The sequence below is a fragment of the Netta rufina genome (genome assembly GCF_964035555.1).
Source record: "Netta rufina genome assembly, chromosome: 1".
NCBI lineage: Eukaryota > Metazoa > Chordata > Aves > Anseriformes > Anatidae > Netta > Netta rufina.
This window is the reverse complement of record NC_140123.1, coordinates 9,859,555-9,879,662: the sequence shown is the minus strand read 5'-3', so window position 1 is coordinate 9,879,662 and position 20,108 is coordinate 9,859,555. Positions and strand designations below refer to the sequence as shown.

At 37.9% G+C, this 20,108-nt stretch overlaps 1 protein-coding gene across 1 annotated transcript in view; it reads right to left on the bottom strand.

The window, feature by feature from the left end:
- Positions 1-989: 989 nt before the first annotated feature.
- Positions 990-20,108, bottom strand: part of LOC311206768 (N-acetylated-alpha-linked acidic dipeptidase 2-like) — a gene marked incomplete at both ends in the record, with an annotated part of 37,329 nt that continues 18,210 nt past the window's right edge. The window contains 9 exons of the mRNA XM_084282445.1: positions 990-1,179; positions 2,517-2,609; positions 3,761-3,842; positions 7,136-7,400; positions 8,052-8,142; positions 9,509-9,600; positions 14,087-14,154; positions 17,386-17,449; positions 20,000-20,082. Coding sequence (XP_084138571.1) covers positions 990-1,179; positions 2,517-2,609; positions 3,761-3,842; positions 7,136-7,400; positions 8,052-8,142; positions 9,509-9,600; positions 14,087-14,154; positions 17,386-17,449; positions 20,000-20,082 — 1,028 coding nt within the window. The remainder of the gene's footprint in view (positions 1,180-2,516; positions 2,610-3,760; positions 3,843-7,135; positions 7,401-8,051; positions 8,143-9,508; positions 9,601-14,086; positions 14,155-17,385; positions 17,450-19,999; positions 20,083-20,108) is intronic.

Genomic DNA, 20,108 nt, shown 5'->3' with positions numbered 1-20,108 from the left:
ATTAGAAAACAGAATTACTCCATAATCTCAAGACCCATTCCAGTAGTGACCACATTGCCATCCATCTCCCTCAACTGGAATGAGACATCTCTGCATGAAAAAGCCCTCACAGGGGAAGAAGGGAAAAGAAAAAAAGAAAAAAAAAAAAGAGAGAGAGAGAGAAAGATCAAAAGCTGCCATTGGCCTGAGACTAGTGGCGAAAGCACCAACAGCAGGGAGATCAGTTCTGTTATCCCCCACACTCTGTATTTTTGAAAGTGCAAATAAAGGAGAGAGGTGGTCAGTGATTTTCAGAGGGGTGGTCACACGCTGTTCATAGGTCTCTGCATAAATGCTTAATAAAATGTTTTTGGATTTCTTCGTAAAAGCAGCTGTTTTCTCTGGTTGTCAGGGAAGGCTAGTAGCCCTTTTGGCAATTAGCCAGAGGACCACTATTATATTTTTTTCAGGGAAAGAAAGCAAGTCTGCAAAATGAGTGCTGACTAGTCCTGCAGAATGGATGCTAAAATGCAGAAATGCTTTTGGTGTATTATATGATAAACATCATTAGTAGAACAAGAGAAATGTATATGCTGAGGACTGCTTGATTTTTTTTGCTGAAATATATGCTGTTGATCAGTGCTACAGTCAAGATTAGCAGACAGCTTTGCAAATAACCAGATTGTACATCCAAAAGATGTGGGATCTCAAAATTGGCAGATCCTTCAGAAAAAAATCTGATTGAGAATTGAATCTTCCTTCTCCCCACCTGCCTGCCCCACAGATTGTCTTCTATCCAGGGTTGTTCTTAAAGTTACAGTTTTGCCAGTATCAGAGAAGCAGTAATTCCTAGCTGCAGAGTTTCTGGAGCACAGAGCTCCTGCTCCCCCTACCAGTACATCTGTGCGATGGGAGCTCAGGTACAGCAGGCAGTTTGCAGAGACTGGATCACTGCAGCCTGACTGCAGGGCGTTCAGACTTTGCTATTTCAGCTTTTCGAAGCCATCATCCTATGCTACTTCCTTCAGTGTCCCTGCTGCTGCCTGCACGGTGAAGGCTGCAATGGAAATCTGCCTCTTCACTTCCTCCCAGGCTTCCTGCTGGTCTGCTTTGCTTTCAATATCAAACATGGCATCATAGATCCCTGGGAAGGACTCACCAGCATACTTGTTGTGACTGCTTGGAGCAAAGATGACATGTCTGTGGGGAAAGGGAAAAATGTAGGTATACTAAGTTAAAAAAAAATAAAAAACAGAAACCTCAGAAAATTATTGAGCAATTGAATGGTGATAGAGCTGGGAAAGGAATGTGAAAAGGGGGGGGGGGGGGAACTATGGGAGAATTATTGAGAAGAACAGATTCTTCAGAGTAGAAGTGATTGTATTGGAACTGAAGCTGGCAAAACCATGGCTTATTTTTTTTTTTAATTTTTATTTTTTTAATAATTAATAGTTGCAGATTTATTTTCAAATTTATTTTGTTCACATGAAGTAATGAAACACATTTATAGATGCAAAAGATGCCCCCCAACTCAAAATAAATACTAAAACTGCAATAATAGATGCAAGCACAAATAAAATGTATTTTAAAAAATATATATCTCTAAATGTTACCTAACACCCAAAAATAAGAACTGTAGAAAACAACCATTTCATTCTTCCAGAAGTGTGAACAACAGTTTGTCCTAGGAGGCTGGAAGTGTGATTCTCAATTCTACCTGCCTGAGGGGCTTCTGGCGTGGTGTGAAAGCCACCAGGCAGTGAGTCAGATGCACCCAGGCATCAGGAAAAGAGGGATGCTGAGAGCAAAGGGAGGCGCTCACACACCTGATGCTGAAAGCTGGCTTCCAGCAGGTGTTCCTAATAACTGCACAGCACTTTTATAAAGGATGTGGTGGTGCATAATGTATTGTCCTTCTCCAGCCCTGCAGACTCTTACAGAGAAAACTTCAGTAATAACCAGTTAAGGGTTTAAGCTCATGGGAAGCAGCCAAAGCTGGGAGAGATGGGACCCTGCAGCACAGCTCATGGGCCTTTCTCCATCCTGTGATCTCTGTGCTATCTATCCTGAGGGGAGAGGACACTGTCCAGTCTCTCTCTTCTGGACATCTCTCTTCACTACATACTTGTCCTCTTCCCTTTACTGTATTCCCTTCTTTCCTTTCTTTCCATAGAGTTGTTTATCCACTGAGTCATTACTTGGTACAGATTTACAAGAACAAGGTGTATAACAGAAGTAGTATCTATCACATACTCTCAAATCAAGTTCACATAGTTATCAAGGCTAATAAAAATAGAGATTCAGAGCTGGGAAGAAGAATTAGGCACCGTGAGGGTGGTGCAGGCAAAAAGTTCTCCTTGGAGATTATCAACAAAGTCTGCTACTCACTGCATTATACCTGAACCAGAATCTGTTGGGCTTTATAGGGCCTATACAGCAGTCCAACTGATCAGCCTGTGAGGATGGGATTCATCTGCAAAACCACAGTGCTTTACACAGTTAAAAAATTAGACAAGTTCAGAAACTTGTTGCCTTACCTGTAAAACTTCCTTCCCGGTAAGCCAAGAGGATCAATGAAAGCTCTTTCTATAAACATCAGTTGATCGTTCACGATTCGCACTGCAACAGGACTGCAGAAAATGTAGACAAGAGACATTTCACACAGTAAGGAAACAGGTCTGCTCATTTTCATTCAAGCACTTTTCCTCTTCTTTGGACAGAAAAAAAAAAAAGTGACAAAGAATATCTACATTTGCAAAAAGATGAGGTTTTTCAAATGGAAGTAATACATGTTTTATTAATGCATTCAGATTTCTGCGTTAGACAACTCAGTAGAAACTTGTTTAGTATTAAATGGCACTAGGAGGATCCCACTTAACAGCAGGGACAGAAAGGCAGAGATTTAGGTCAAGATATCTAGATTTTTACTGTCCACCTCCAAATCAAGGGTCTAAACTCTCTACAATATTCATACATACATAGATAAATAGAACAATGTTCTAAGTATGGGATTCAGTTGCCTAAACACAACCACTATGTACCATACAAGGTACTGAGGAGAGCCTGGCCTCCAGCCACTGCACCCAAAGGGCATGGGAGTCCCACAGGGCCCATAGGTTCATAAGCACCATGCAGGAGTCTTAAATACTCTGGAGCATCACCCTGTCTTCCTGAGGTGTGCTGAAAGTACAAACATTTGTTTGTGACATTTGTTTGTCACCTACAGCACTCAAGCCAAATACAGAGCACAATCAGACTTAAACTTCCACTGCTACCTGCTTTTCCCTTTATTACAATAATTGTAATGACTAGCTGATACTTATAAGCTCTACAGCTGATACTATTCATCACTGAAAGCAGAATTAATCTTGGCAGATATTGCGTGTCTCAGAGTTCAAGGGCTCTGGTCCATGCTAATCAGACAGGCTCCTTGTGTAGTCACTGGAAAGAAAGAGCTGACCTGGGTACCTGAGGAGATGTGATTAATTGCCCCTTCAAAATACAAATTTCACTCCATGAAATATAAAGGGAATCAGGACAAGTAATTATATCTTCAAGGTAGCTAAAAACTGAGCAAGATGAATGCCACCCCAAGGAGTGACCAGACATGCAGACTGCCCTGGGAGCAAGGCCCAAACTGACACAGGCTTTAGATGTTTTTTTATTTTTAACTTTCTCTACCCAAAGGCTGATGGAGGGCTTCAGGTACACCCCTGGACAAAGAAAGAAAACACCACGGGGGAGATTTTACTAAGATAGAGATAGATTTTTCAAAACTTACTCCTTCTTGTCAACTTTTTCAAGTCTCCTGTGAAATTCAGCAGCAGCCTCTGAGAAGTTCACCACAGCAGAAAAAAGAGCATCTAGACAAGGAAAGACTTTTTTGAACAACTTCAGAGGATCCACAGAGCCCAATATACCTTTCAGTTGCCCAGGGGGAGCAAAACTACATTTGTTTTGCTGTTCCACTTGCATTATTTTGCTGTTACACCTGCATTTTTTTTTATTAAATTTTTTTTTTTTCTTGTCTCTCCTAGAAGTTCAGATTTTTAGCCTCCATTAGTTTCCCCAGAGCAGACTTTAAGAGCTGCACTCCCAGCAGTAACAGACAAGGACAGAGTGGAACTACACCAACAGCAGAGCAGGGTGCTGGATATGGCCTTCCCAAGCCCACATCTTGCCTCTGCCTGCCAAGGAGAAGACGCTGGCATTGCAAATGGAAAATTCTGCTGTTACCCTTTTAACACCGGGACATACTGCAGAGTTTAGGTTAAAAAAAAAAAAAAAGCCTGACATCAAAAATACCAGCTCTTCCAGCAGGCTGTGCAAAAGCAGCTGGATTTTCCTCTTGGAACATAATTTCCTATTCATATCATAACAGAAGAGTGTCCTATTGAGTAGTACTGAGAAAGACATAAAAAAAAAAAAAAAAAAAAAAAAAGTCATGGTGGTGCACAGCCAGAGATAGATAGGGTAAAGTTACCAAGCCCCATGCTTGCTAAGGTGCAGCCCACGAGGTGTCTGTGCCACAACCCTGTGCCATCCCTTGTGCTGCTGCTTGGACTCCAGGATTTTGCTTGTTACACCTCACTCTGGGCTGTAAGTCCTGTTGCTTTCTTGTGCTCTGCCCCTGGCAGCATGTCCGAGCCACATGGGATAGCTTGGCCTCAGAAGCAGCTACAGATACTGTCTCCTGCTAATGACATCAACTGTGATGATTTTCCTGTAGAAGGGTCGATTTGATACAGACCTGGGAAGAAGTATCGATTTCTACAGCTAATTTTCATGGAACAAAAGGAAGGTGGATGGTTTGAGGAGGAGAACTTCTGGCCTTACCACAGCTCATTACATAGTTTCACAACTTGCACATTTTGCCCAAAAGTTTCAGGAAACTTTAGATAATGCAGAGTATCCTCTCTTTGCACAGGAACGTGGATTAGGTCATCTCCTAAACCCTATCCCCTACAGGGAACGAGGCCCTGCTGTGCTGGTAAACTCATCACACTATTTTAGAAATCACATAGGCTGTCTGTTCCCACGACTTCTGTTGAAAGCTGCTCTGCAGTCTCATCTGCTTTCTATTTCCAGCAAACGTATTTATCCATCACTAGCCCACACTTGCTTGTTCTTGCATTAATATTTTTCTTTAGCTTACATAATCAGAGGCACAGATTTTGCCTCTGCAACCTGTTTATGGACAGTGCTTGTCCGCAACTGCATTTGCCCAGGGCAGTAGTTATCAATTTGGCAGAGGACAGGGCTGACATCATGGCTGTATCAAGGCTACAGATTATATTTCAGAAGCAATAGGAGGGGATTTAAGAGAAAAAAGAAAGGTCATCTGAAAATATATAAGACAATTTGTGCTCATGTTCATGAGCTATTCAGTGCTGCCACTTTTGGTTATTTTAAAAAATATTATCAATTTTATTTATTCATTTCCCCTACAGACCTTAGCTCTGATAGTATATTATTACAAGTACTATTTCATGTAAAAAAATAAATTAAAAAAAAAAGGTTTCCAGTGTTCATTGTTGTAGAGAAGCAGCTGAAATGTGAATATAAAGGCAATAAAAAAAGCTTCATCAATTGTTGTGAAGGACAACTACGCGATTTATTCAGACTTAATTAACAGCTTTCTGACATTCAGTGCTGTCAATAGGTAGTTCTATGAAAGTTCTGAGTGAAATGAATTTCAATTTGCAAAGTATCATAAAAGCTATGTATTCATTGTAATGCACTCTGGTGCAATAGAATATACAAAAAATAAAAATCATATTTTCTTTTTAAAGAAATAAATTTGAACTGATCAGGCATCAGAGAAGAGACATGAAAATAATGAAAAGACTGGAAAAAAAAAAAACTTGTAAAAATGGCCAAAGTACCACGTCTATAAAGTTATTAAGGAGAGAGTTAAGTGATAGTTAGGGAACAAAAGCCAAAAAAAATAATAATAAAGATTGCTTCTAAAATCTAATTGACATAAAAACAAAAGTATATACATTAGTTGGAAATTCATTTGGGCAAGTTCTAATTTGAAATGAGAAGGAAACACAAACAATGAAAATAAATTATTTAACAGAAAATTTGGTAGCTGTTCTAACAGTGCAAAAAGAAAGTCCAATCTTGATGTTTCCCCAGATGATATGCTACAGTTAACACAAGAATGTGTTGAAATAAATCTCTTATATGATATCTCAGACCAGATAATCCATCAAAATATGCTTCCTCCGTTCCAAGAAGCCTTTTTACAAAAAATAAAAAAATAAAAAAAAAAATGAAGTCTTTTCAAAATACTCAAGACCTTTCTGCCTAACAAGACTTAAATGTCATTTTATTTTTTTCTAAGTGAGGATTTGATTTGAATTACTTCACATTTCAGACAACCCAAACGAGTACTGCATCATTGAAAAGCCAGTTTATGTCTCTAACCCATGGGTCCATCAGATACCATGTGGATTAGGACTGACTGAAAATTCTCCGTGGTACAGAAACCAAGGGGTGAACAAGGCAAGGAGAAAGAAGAAAGAGACGGAGAGGGAAAAAAAATGATTGTGGAAACCATCCTAGTTTGTGATCCAGAGTACTCTGTCTCTTCCATTCTATTTTATGTGCCTCATCAAAATGTTTTCAAGCGCTCAGTGAATGTATTTATGCAGAAGTTGGAGAAGGGTTCTGTTGCCTAACTGTGGTACCAGCCACTGACACAGATGGTAAGCAGGTTTCCCAAGGTCAGACAGATTAAACCTCTGCCTGAGGAGGAAATGACACCTGCATCTCCCAGGTTTCAGATAGTTGCCCCAAACGTTTAACCTGTCTTCTTCTTTTAAGCAAGATGAAATAATCTAGTCCTGGGTGAGAAGCAGGTCAATACTATTTCTTTGTTCTGCATTTGATTGTGGTTCATGACTGCTCATGAGCAGTGTAATAATGAACATAATAACATGCATGAAAATTATTTTAACTCTCTCATCTGACCAATAACGTGCTAATACTGTGTTAGGTTTAGAAAGATTTTTTTAGAAGACTTTTCTTTATTATGATGGCAGAACTAAAACAGAAAAGGAATTCAGTTTCAGAGAGAGGACAGATATATCATGTCTCTGCATAATTCTAATTAATGCACTCAATAAATTCTGCTGTGGCTATTACTCACCAAATGACACTTTGTAAGTTTTCAGCTGTTCTTCATGTTTCTTGGCCAGTTTATAAATTCTATCGCTATATCCTTTTAAGGCTTCTCCGTAATCTCTACAGTCGAATGGAATGATCTGGGAATCTGCAAGTTCATAAACCAGTTTGCCTCGTAACTTGGCAATTGCTAGCTGTTTCTTGAAGGTGGGGTCATAAAATTTTTCCACTAACTCAAAGGTCTCATACACAGTGTGATAAACAGGATAATTGCTGAATTTGTCTGCTTTCTGAAAAAAGAGCAAGCAAATTTGTCAGTGCCATGTATTCTAACTGCAGTTAAGGGTTTTATTGATGGTATGATATTTTGCACAGCATCCAAATCAAAAAAGCTATTTCCTACAAAACACAATTTGCTATCCTTCCCATTTTTGTGTGTTCGTCTTAGGATAATGAAACAACCTGAATCCATGGACTGTCACACACGATTAAGTGAGCAGGCTTCCTTCTCTCCATCTAAACAGACATGACTTCAGTTCCCTTGTAAAGAGAGTGCCTCCATGGAAAGTGAAATCAGCCTGCAGTTCTGGATTGCAGAAATCCTGTCATGGATCCCTTTTTATGTTGCATGGTTTTCCAAACAATATCAAGGAGGATGTGTATGTTAAGGGGACTACTAATAGTACGGTGGAATGAAATACACACCCCCAAACACATTCTGTAAATATCCTTTTCAGTACTTGACAGCCTATAAAATAAACATATCACTGTAATGTTTTATTCTCCAAGCTAATAGGTTTCTTATTTAATTAAAAAATGGCACTGATGTACAAATGAGACAAAAAAAAATGTTGAAGCTTCTTTACTAATTATGAATAAATGCTCTTAAAAGATGACTGCTCAGCCCTATCAAATTCCTTCAAGCAATCTACATGGCTTACCCTATTCTTGGTGTAACGCACTCTGCCCGATGCAATTCCCAGTCGCTGGAAGTAAACTTCAAAATCACTGCCTGATCCCAGTTTGTTTATTCTACATGTAGAAAAGACAACATGTCATAGAGGAAGTACTTATTTTATAATATGATGGTAATTTATGCAAAATGTAGATTTTCAAAGAAATGGAGGTCAAGGCTTCTGAAGGGCACACCAGGGACACTCATAAGATCAGAGAGTAGACGAGCAGCAAGCTTAATTACTGTAACTGGTTTTATTCTAACACACTAATCCGGTATTCAATATTACTGGGAGAGTCATTTAAAGGTAGCGACCCTGATTATGACACTGGCCACATTAGGAAAAAAATGTACATAGTATACACAAGAGCTGTAGATTTACATCAGATAAGCCTCTGCAATCTTAAAATATTAAACATCTATTTCCAAACTAATAAGAATTGCGAGGCAATATATGCAAAGACAGATGTGTTAATATACTCAGCATATTCCACAGTACAAAGACCGGTAAATAATTTCCACAGCAGATTAGCATTTATGACTTACAAGTAAATATTGCCATCTGCTGGGTAGGTGTGGCAAGACAGAGGAAAAGAAAAACAGTAATAAAAACCTGAAATATTCTCAGTATTTTCAAATATTTATTTGAGTTTTATATTAAGTTTTAGGGTTAAATATCTAGCCAGAAGAATAATTGGCACTTCTCAGATAAAATAAATAAATAAATAACCCAGCTAAAGCTTTCCCATTAGTATACATTTCTGCAAGAAACTATTTGTTTCAGCTGAGGATTAGATTTAGTGGCTTTTTCAAAAGGAAGAGATCTTAGTGAGTCTAATGAATCTAGGAGATCATATTGCCAAGGCTTGCAAGATTATAGGGTCATACATCCAGAACATTTGGGTCAAATCACACAAGGGGGCAGTTCTACTCACCTTATGGGAATATAAGGTTTAGCCTTACAGTCACAGGCTTAAACAATGTTTTGAAGTTTTAATACCTTCAAATAAAGATTTTTAATGTACATCCATTATATAAATAAAAAAATAATTATCATAAGAGCTTTTTCATTACTGCTCTAGGCAATTTCTTTCAACAGAGCATTTGCTTAGCCTAACAATAGTATATTATCTCATCTAGAAGGGTGACTAAACTACACTTTGAATTCTTTCCCTGCCCTTCATTTCCATGATTGCTCTTCTATCCGTAAGAAGCCTTTAAAGAGTGTGAGGTTTCATCTTGCAGTGGGTATAGATCATCTTTTTTAAAAGAGGTCATACCATTTTATTTGATTTTAAAATCAAACATTGTTGGAGACACCGTGTACTAAAAAGTTTTTGTATTGCTGTCATCAATAGCAATACATCTTGAAGAATTCTGTAGAGGAATTGTGCTATGATATGATTAAAATATTGGGAAAATAAAAGCAAATTAACAATTTACCTGGGATAACTATTATTTTCAGGTGCAGGGTCTTTCACAAGCCAACTCTCATAGAGAGACTTCTTTTCATAACCCTCATCAGGGCTTGAAATCTGGAAACAAAAAGATTATAATCTCACTGGAAGTATCTCTAACTGAAATCAGTGTTAAAGGAGACATTTACAGCTATCTGCATCATTCTTAATCAATAGCATTGCTGTATGCAATGAGGTACACATAGTTCATTTACATTTCTTCTATACAGTTACGGATCCCAACCATAAAGAGCATCTGACAGGCACTTGGACCCAATCACAGACAGTACAGCAAGGTACAGCTGAAGAATACTGGCTTGAACCCATCAGGTTTTGGAAGAAATTGGAAGAATACTTGGGATTTTTAGGATTTCTTACCACTTTACTATAGCCCTTTGTATGCACATGCACAAGTACATGTAATAGCCCTATGGAGCTGCTCCAGCAGCAATCCTTTCAGCAGGCAAGGGGAGAAGAGAGCCCTGAGCCATCACAAGTTTGCTTCACACAGCAACTACATTTTCTCAACAGGTTAAGCCTGAAATTTGCCTGCTCTTTGTTATAGGAATTACGTTAGAAAGAAGGGGCATAACCAGTCACTAACTATATTACAGAAGTGTCAGGGGAACTGAACCAAGATTGGAGCCCTGTTGTGCAAGACATTGTGAGTACAAATGCAGGTCCCACCCCTACCTTAAAAAAATTGAAAGCTATGTAATCATGAAGGGAAAGGTAAATACTAGTACAGCCATAATACAGCTGGGAAAACTATGAAGCAGTAGGAAATTAATTGACCAAAGCTGTTAGAAAATCCGTGGCAGAGTTACACATAAATAAAAACTCTGGCCCTAGTCTCCAGCTACGCTTATCAATCTTTGTTAGTTATGGCCAAAGCCAGTATGGTCCTTTAAATATCACATTGGCTATCATGTGCAGAGGCTTGGGATTTATTTATTTATTTTCAAAATACAAAGCATAAACATGCATGGTTAGATACATAGTTTTACAGTATTGTTGAGTCTTAAATTCTGCACTGAAAAATATACAGACTCCAAATTGAAAATCCTAGGAATTCTGACCTCTGGGGTTATGGCAACAACTACCAGAAAAAAAAATAATAACAACTTTGTGAAGCAACTGTTTGACTGCTGTCATTTTCAGGGCACTTTGGTCAAGTTCTATGGCTTAAATTGAAAATGGCATATTAATAAGAGCAAGCTGAGCTCTGACATATGTGAGTAACAATACTCCATGCTCTGGCAGAGATGTTATTCTGACAGCTCTGGTCATGTCAAAACCATTCATCCTGACTTAGATCCAAATCTAGAATCAGCACAAGCTCACTGTTACTTCAAAGAAGACATGGAGTTCTTTAAATATAAATGCAAAGTAAAAAGTGATGATGAGAAAAGGGGAATTGGAGTTGGACTATTGCAGATGTCGGCTGGTGAGAAATAATTTTGAGAAATCTAGCAGTACTGCTGGGCCAAAAGAGATTGCCAACTGCTAAACATCCCATCTGTATGCTAAGGACTGCACTTAAATGCAGAACTCCTTGAAAAAAAAAAAAAAAAAAAAAAAAAAAACAGGATGAGCAAAGAGCTCGTGGGGTTTATGTCAAAGATTTTGGTCTAAACACATATCCCAAGGTTGGATGTTGGACTGTTTCATGTGAACAGAAATAACTTTCTTTCAGACATGCATAATCACCCACATCTGCACTAATGTTCTTTCACTTACTGGGCTTTCTGAATGAAATCCAATCCCATGCAAAAGCCTAATGCAAATCATAGGCTCTGGTGTGTACATCTAGCCTCCCAGTCTCTTCCAAAAACAGCACTGCAGTCAGAATATTAAAACTAAGAATATAATAATTTCAGATGAATCCTTCTAGTCATTACAGAATTTAGTTGATATTTTTGTTTGTTTGTTCTTCTTCTTATTTTAAGATTATTGGAAAAGACACAGCTCAGTAGAGGTATAGATCTTAGTTGTCTTTATAGCAAGCTACCTAAATACAAGCTGATCCCTCTGCAAAATAAAAATTCCATGTTTTACTTGTTACATTAGTTTCTCTCCCTCTTTTGTTAATTCAATTCACTGGAATTAAAGCTCCAGAAAATGAAGATGTTTGATCCCTTAAATTAATTTTATTCTGTGATGCCAGAATCAGTGAGCCAAGGAAAATTTATGACATATTTCTAGAGTGTCTCTCACTCATCTGTATACATGTTTTTATGCCACCAGAAATCATGGTCAAGGTAGAACTGGTCTTTCAATAAATGCCCCTTGGTATTCTTTCTCTCACAGGGTTCATCAAAACATCTTTTTCCTTGGGAAAAAATCAACAACCTCTATTAATGATCTTACAGGAAAGTTCAAAAGGGTGTGAGAGAAAGGTTTCACAGTCTGTGAGGCATGGTTCGCTGGAGGTCACCTGTGACACATCAACATCAGTAAATTAAAGATAGTTTGGAAACTTAAAATTAAAATTAAAATTTTCCTATGAAAAAATAAATATATATATATATACTTATAAATAATAAATAATATAAATATAATACATATATATATATTTATGGTAAGGAGTGTCTTAAATGTATTTGCCAAAACAATGGAAAAAATAGTCTAAAGAAAAAAGGGATTATAAATGATATTTTTTGGACAGAGACAATACTATAGAAGAAAACTGCAAAAACTGTTTGAATGTGTACAGAAAGTAGAGGACAGCACTGAATTAGAATGCTGTTGCAGAATTCTGCTCTGTGAAAGAAACATAAAAGAAAAAAAAAATAGTTTTTTTTTTTTTTTTTTTGTCTATAAGAAACTAATAAGAAAAAGAAAAAAGTCTAAGATGTTTCAGCAGTAGCGTTAAGGAACTCAAGCAATAGTCAGACTTCTCACTGACACCTCTCTGCCTTAAACTCAACCCCTTAACAAATGAAGCTATGAAGAATATGAATAAATAAAGTGTACTTCTAGGAGCTTTTTAGCAAGGAAACAGCGTGGAATTATGGAGTAGTTGTCAGGTTTTCTGTTGTTTGTATTACACTTCTACTGTTAAATCTTAAATAACACAAGATTTTCAAAAATGCCAGTCCTAAGAACTTCATATGGTATGTTAAAGGAAGTTTCCTACCCAAAGCCAGCAATAGTTGAATAGTTGACTTTAGATCAAAGAATGAGATGCTATTTCTAGTCCAGCGCATATTTTAATTTGTTTATCTTTTGCAGAAAAAAATAAAATGAATCCCTGGGTAAACGAGTTGCTGCACACAGAAAGAAAATTATTCTAACCAGGACCCTGCAGCACTAGGGACATAGGAATTTGTACAGGTGAAACAGACTGCCCTGCAGTGTGCGAAGTGTGACAGCAGCTGACTGAACAAGCACAGCTTCTTCCCCTGCAAGGAAGAAAGAATATGACAAAAAGAGTTGATAAGAAAATAAAATGTAGAAAATGGAAGAAAAAACAAGGGAACAGCATAGATAAACTACCTCATATTCACATGATGGCATTTCCAGTGTCAAAAGAAAATGTACTACATCTGAAAATAACTCATAATGAATGCATCTTATGGGAAGGGATACTCATAGCTGGAGCCATCCTACCAAGTGAAGTTTCAGTGCACATTTCTAGATTAGACCAAGTCACCTAGGTTCCCTTAATAACAGAGGAAGAAGATTTTTAGAGGGTTCTGTATGCACAAGAGTAGACAACCACATTTGGGCACATAAATTATTTCTACCCATTGCCTTTAAAGGGAGCCTATTTTCCTATTTTCCTTAAGTCAGATAGAGATGCCTTCACTTAATTGAGATGAGGATAGTGACAATGTCTCATGCTATGTGCCTCAGCTGGTTAACAACTTATACAGCCAATGAAATTTCATGCCTTAGTGGACCACAGTCCTTCAGCCTTATCATAATTCATGCTGAGAGGTGAAAGCAAAGGACAAGTGTACTACAAGGCCACTTGTCAATCAAATCCACACATCTGGCCTATTACAAAACCCACAAACCCACCCAATCCTTTCATATTTATCATTGTGTTTCAAGGGCTCAATAAGAAATGGAGAACATTCAGGTAGAACCAAAAAAAAAAGGTAGCTTGCCAATGTGAAAAGTAATAGATTTTAGATTTTAAGAGATTGCACTTGAAATCAAAACGTGGAACACCGTTTATTTCCTCGAATGCTTATTTTAGAGAATTGATTTTGCTCAAGTGTTTAATTATCTGGAATTTATTTATTTATTTACGGACTTATCTATACAGAATTATAGAGGAGGTCAGAATTATCTCTACATAGTATATTATAAATTGCAAATAATATTCCACTTATGTTAGTGATACATTTCAGCCTTCCTACAAATAATGAGGAACCATGAGCTTGGACTGTGTACCACTGAAGGGAAGTTTTGACACTAATTTTGGTAGGATTAAGATTCTTCCAGCATGGCTATAAGACAATAAGAATATTATACAATAATTCAATTTTATCCAATAAACCTCCAGTTTTAAACTCTCAGAACATCACAAATAATAAACACTCTGATTCAGTACCTCTTTAGTTAGATTATATACCAGTCTGTAGAGAAGAGGGGTGCAGTCAACTCTTAATGTGTAGTTGCCTGAAAATGAAACACAGACATGGAAATCTTCCCCCACATATCATCAGCATCATCTTCCTAATGGGCTAGTCTTGCAGTCCTTTCTTACACAAACTTCTCCTTGACTCTAAGGCAAAGAATTTAGATCTTGCCTCAGAATTTATACAGAAACAGACTATTTAGTTGGTCACCTTGTAAAAGCTACTGCTCCTACGCAACAGAAATGCATTGGTTATGGTACATACACAGTAATGTAATGAAGTCTTCCCATAATTCTAGAATATGCCCAACTCTCCCTCATCTGCTACAAATCCTTGTCACTCACATGCTTCCCAAAGCTTGTATTAAACAGAAGTAGTGGTAACATCCTAGAAAAAGAAATAAAAAATAAGCCAGTGCATTCAGGAACTGACATTTCCCTTGCAAGAGTTTTAAAGAAGCTTCTCAGTGCAACTGTTTTTTCTTTTACCATGAAGAGGACATTTGCAATATTTTTTTTCAGATTTTATCTGAAAAAAAAAAAAACCAAAAACAGGTCATCTGAGTAAGAGACTTGCAAGACTTTTGGCATTTTGTGTTTCAGTATTAAACTTCACCCAAACAGAAGGCAACAAAGCTACAGAGTAGTGTTTTCATCTACTCTCTTCTAAACATCCCCTTCTACCAACATGCTGTAGCTTCTTCAGTTTACACCCATGTCCTGGTTTCAGTTAGAACAGAATTAATTTTCTTCCTAGTAGCTGGTGGAATGCTGTGTTTTGGCTTAGGATGAGAAGAGTGCTGATAACACCCCAATGTTTTAATTGCTGCAGAGCAGTGCTTATACCAAGCCAAGGACATCTCAGCCTTTTGCTCTGTCCTGCCAACAGGCAGGCTGGGGGTGCAGTAAGAGCTGGGAGGGGACAGACCCAGGACAGGTGACCCAAACTAGCCAAAGGGGTATTCCATACCATCTGACGTCATGCTAAACAATATATAGGGGTGGCTAGCCGGGGGGAGGGAGCCGGACTGCTCGGGGTTAGGCTGGGCATCGGTCAGCGGGTGGTGAGCAATTGCATTGTGCATCACTTGTTTGTACATATTATTATTACTTTCCTATTATCACCATTGTAACATTATTGTTATTATTGTTATTATTATTTTGTTATTATTATTTTCCTGTCTTATTAAACTGTCTTTATCTCAACTCACGGGCTTCACTTTCCATTTCTCTCCCCCGTCCCAGAGAGGGAGGGGGAAGGGTGAGCGAACGGCTTCGTGGTATTTAGCTGCCAGCCGGGTTAAACCACGACAACCCATGAGGTTTCAACATTGCCTGGGGCTATGTTGAGCTCACTATCTCCTCCCAAAGCTGTCAGTCACAGCAGCAAGAGCCCCATTGAAAAGAAACTATTGCCACTGCTGAGGTAGTTAGGCTGTAAAGCAACCTTCTCTGTAGGCTACAACCACCCAACAGCAGCTAGGATGGACAATAGCAAAGGGGGGGGGTGAGAAGGCTTTGATGTAATGAAAGACAAGCTGTCAGATAACACTGCTGCTGGGTTTTGACACTGCTTTAGACCTTTTGGCCATTCCTTGCATGGTGTGCACTCACAAGAGGACTTGACTGACAATTTCAGAAAATCCCATGGTGATGAAAAAATTACTAGGTAACATTAATAATGTTTCCAAAGAGAGTCTGTATTTGAGAACTGGAAATTAGAATTACATAAATGCCTAAAAGGATAACCCACTATTCCTGTCATGGGTACTAAAGGACAATCAATAGAAATAATTTCCTGTTCAAAACATGCCACAAGGAACACTGTAGAAAAAAACACGATGATAAACAAAATAATTCCAGAGTATATGGATGTTATGGCTCTACAGGGGATGCTCAGAGTGAAGTGAAAGATGTCCAAGATACTTAAAACAGTCCTCTGAAGATGGTGTTCTTTTTCTTTTCCAGCAGTTTTACTTTTACATCTTCTTTAATGCATAAAACAAGAGACATGTTTGAATAATTAAGTTTTGGAAGAAAATTGTTAATGCAGCAGCATGTTGGCTGCAAATCAACTAAAAAAAAAAAAAAAAGTGTTGCGATCCATGCTGAGAATATGAAGCAGTTGTAAAGCTATTATTTCATCTGTGAGATCTAGGCATGAAATGCTGCTCCACTTTTTACACAGCATGTAGGCTACATAATTGAAGGAACAGCTCTATTCTCCTTATACCCCAACTCCAACCGAGCATTTAGAAACTGGGTTTGGCTTTTCTTTCCTTCCAATCCTTTTGTGACAGATAGAATTTTCAGCTGACAGGAATAAAACAAGTTCTTAAATGTGCCTATCGATATCCATTTTATTCACACACAGTAAGCCCAAATAAGTTGGGTTTAACATGGGAAGAGCAATGCCCTAAATAACAGAAGATATGGTGCAGAACAGCTTCACAGGACTCTACTGACTATTATTTCAGCATAAACAATAGCAAATGAAGCCCCTCTGTAATAAAGCTCAGAATAATTTAAGAAGGAAAATGTCCTGTTTATTTTGATTTAGGTCACTGTGCTGCCTCCAGTTTCCAAAGTCTAGTTTCTAATCATCATTCCTGTATGCCAGATTCCTCTCAGAATCTGAAGGGCGTAGTAAATTCAATAATGGGGGATCACTTTCTTGTGAACCACTCTTGAAAGCTCATTTTTCTAGGACAGTGTTGCCATAATATGTAACTCCTTGCAGAGCCTTCTTGCTCATAGCAATGAACAAAGGTGACTACGCTGTCCCAAAGCAACAAAATGTTTTCCCACCCCCACAAAATGTAAGCCCAAGGTCTTGACACTATTTGTCTTGAGACTGTAATAAATTGTAGTGTCTCAAGATACTGTACTCCCACAGTAAATTGAGCTGGAGCTGCAAACAGAACAAGGAACAGTCTGTTATATATCAAATCTGTAATTGTAAATCAAAGCTAAAGCAGTTAAGCACTTAAGCAGTTTTACAATTCAGACTGCTCAATTCATTAGCAAAGAACACTAAATTCTAGAGGAGGCATTCTGGCAGCCAACTGCAGCTCATGGTTGGAACTATTTGCAAGAAGGAAGCAACATGAAAATGTAAATTGTTCTCTCTACTTAATTCTGCATTTGGTACAGTTATGCTGAATGTCACATTATCTATTTTGCATTTACTAGCTCTGGACGCAATGAATAACACACAATAACTACTAAAGTTGACATCTGTAAAGTAAAATGAGTTTAAAAATAAGACATACCTTCTATAGAAGAATCTGTGTTGATGTAAGCAACTGCCCGTTCCTGGAGGACTCTGGCATTTTCCTAGGGTTGTAAAAGTGCAATTATTACTTTTCATTTAGTGACATTTAGACAAGATATTAAGTATACTGTTTTTTACCACCTTACCTTTAAGAACCACGTCAGGATAAGTAGCACAATGTACCTTACTCATTATACTAGTATTTGAGGGTTGTTAATGATCTGGGCATACAAAATTCACTCTTATATCTGGTACTCAATTTTTTTCTGGGAACCACCCACAAAATAGAAGTCTGTCTGCTGCATCACACAGGAGCAAGACAGGACAGGAAAATTAATGCAGAAGACATGAAATTGGAGGGAGAGACCCACCAGAGGGCCGTGCTGCCATCCAAAGGGACCTCAGCAGGCTGGCAAGAACGTCATGGAGTTGATCAAGGAGTCATGCAGGGTCCTGCCCCTGGGGAGGAATAGCCTCAGGCCCCAGGACATGCTAGGGGCCACCCACCTAGGCAGCAGCTCAGAAAAGGACCTCGGCGTCCTGATGGGCACCAGGCTGAACGTGAGCCAGCAATGGGCCCTTGCTGCTAAGAAGGCCGATGGTGTCATGGCATGCATGAAGCAAAATACCACCAGCAGGCCGAGGGAAGTGATCCTGCCCCTCTGCTCAGCACTGGTGAGGCCATACCTGGAGTGCTGAATCCAGTTCTGGGCCCCCCAGTACAAGAGAGACCTGGGCATACTGGAGAGAGTCCAAGATCAACCACTTTTTGAATGTGCAAAATATGACGACTGTGAGCTGATCTAGAATTCCTCAATGCTTTTAATTCCCAGTTATTCATGTCAGATCCCAGTACTGAACTCATTTTTAACACACATAAACTGGATATCGCTGTCATTTCTACACTCTTCCATTTCGAAAAGGGATGAATCAAAGCACTGAATTTGACTGTTTTGAGTCAACCAACCATTGCTTTCATGCTAAATATATACACACGCAGGCTTAATTTTTTGAAAACTGGCAATTATGTTTGAAATTGATATTCTAATCACTAAGTGGTATTTTACTAAATCTTGGCTTTGTAATAGATATTCTAATTAGGTTAGTAACTGATATTTCATTCATTCAATTTATAACACCACACATCATTTGTAAGTCATGTGAACTGCAAATTAGATTGGTAAGTGATAACTCCAAAATGCAATTGGTATCTTTAAAACAAAAAGTAGAGAAGATTCTGGAAACAAACAAACAAACAAACAAACAAAAGAAACAAATGAAGGGAGGAAGCAAACTTGGATATGCATACACATGGCCTTATATATGCGCAAAAGCTTATTTGCAACATAATGAAATTCTTTCATTTATGAGCAATGTAGATCGTTTATGCAACAAAAGGATGTTGCCACAGTTGCAGAGTCTTTTTGTTACTTTACCATCACAGAAAACAGTAAATATAGTGGGTTAATTTTCCTCAAGATTTAGTAGATGGCAGATCTGGCAACTGCAGAAAACACAAATGTAAGCTGTGAGGAAAATCTCTAGAGAAACTAAAATCTAATTTTGGTGTCAAGAGGAGGAATGCACACCACCAAGATAAAGCAAGAAAACAATAATATAAAAACATTGAGGTTCAGATATGAATGGTGTTTATGGCTTTCTAATCTAGTACAGCTGCCATTGCATGAAATGCAATAGATGATAGATTACCAGCTATTAAATTATTAAACAAGAAACACTGCAGAACAGCAGTAGCAATACGAGAACAAGCATAAAATAACTAATTTATTCATGACATAATCAAGAGAAACAGATCTTTTAAGTATCATGTTTTCATATTCTTCATAGTTAAAACAATTGTGAACAATTGTGTGTTGTTTTTTTTTTGACATTATCTAAAAATGAACAGTTAGATAGAGAACAGAATCAAAAATAAAAGAGTAATATACAATTTGCTTTTGTCACCAGTGGAGCTCAGATGACATGAAGTTTTAAAGCAAATCCTTTAAAATCCCTCAGTAAATGATTTTAAAAATATTATAAATTATGCTTTCTTCATCTAATGTCACACAAACTGACAATAAGATGCAGAGAGTCTATTGCACCTGGAAGCTAAATGGTTTATGGGAGTGCAAATCCAAGGGAAGAGAAATCACAGCTTTGTTAACAGAAGAATGATGGAATCCCTTTGGTATTGGGAGCACAATCCTGGTTTTCTCCTCCAATGTGTCATTTTGATATGTAATTTTGTAGTTTACCGAAATACATGCCAATAAATTAAAATAAAAAGATTTAATTATTTTCTTGTACTGAATTTTAAAACTCTAAGTTTTCTAAATACAGCGTTGTAAATAAAATTCTAAGAACAAAAAAAAATGTTAAACCATTCAGTACCAATAAACTGATGTAGTTCAGCAGAACTGTGTTTCTGTGAGAAGTTAGATAGGTAATTTGCATAAATATATGAGGGCCTTGCAGCACCTGAAGAGGAATCTGTTGTGCTCCCGTTTTAATTTGAAGTTACCGATTGCAGTCTAGTGATAGACACCACTAGGCTCTGCACCTTCCTGCAACAGATGTCCAAGTTATGCCTCAAACTATTCTTTATTTACCTCAGCCCATTCTGTGGAACCCAACAATCCAAATTCTTCTGCATCCCAACTAGCAAAAATAATAGTTCGTCTGGGTCTCCAACCTGCAATCACATAGTTAAACTTCAAA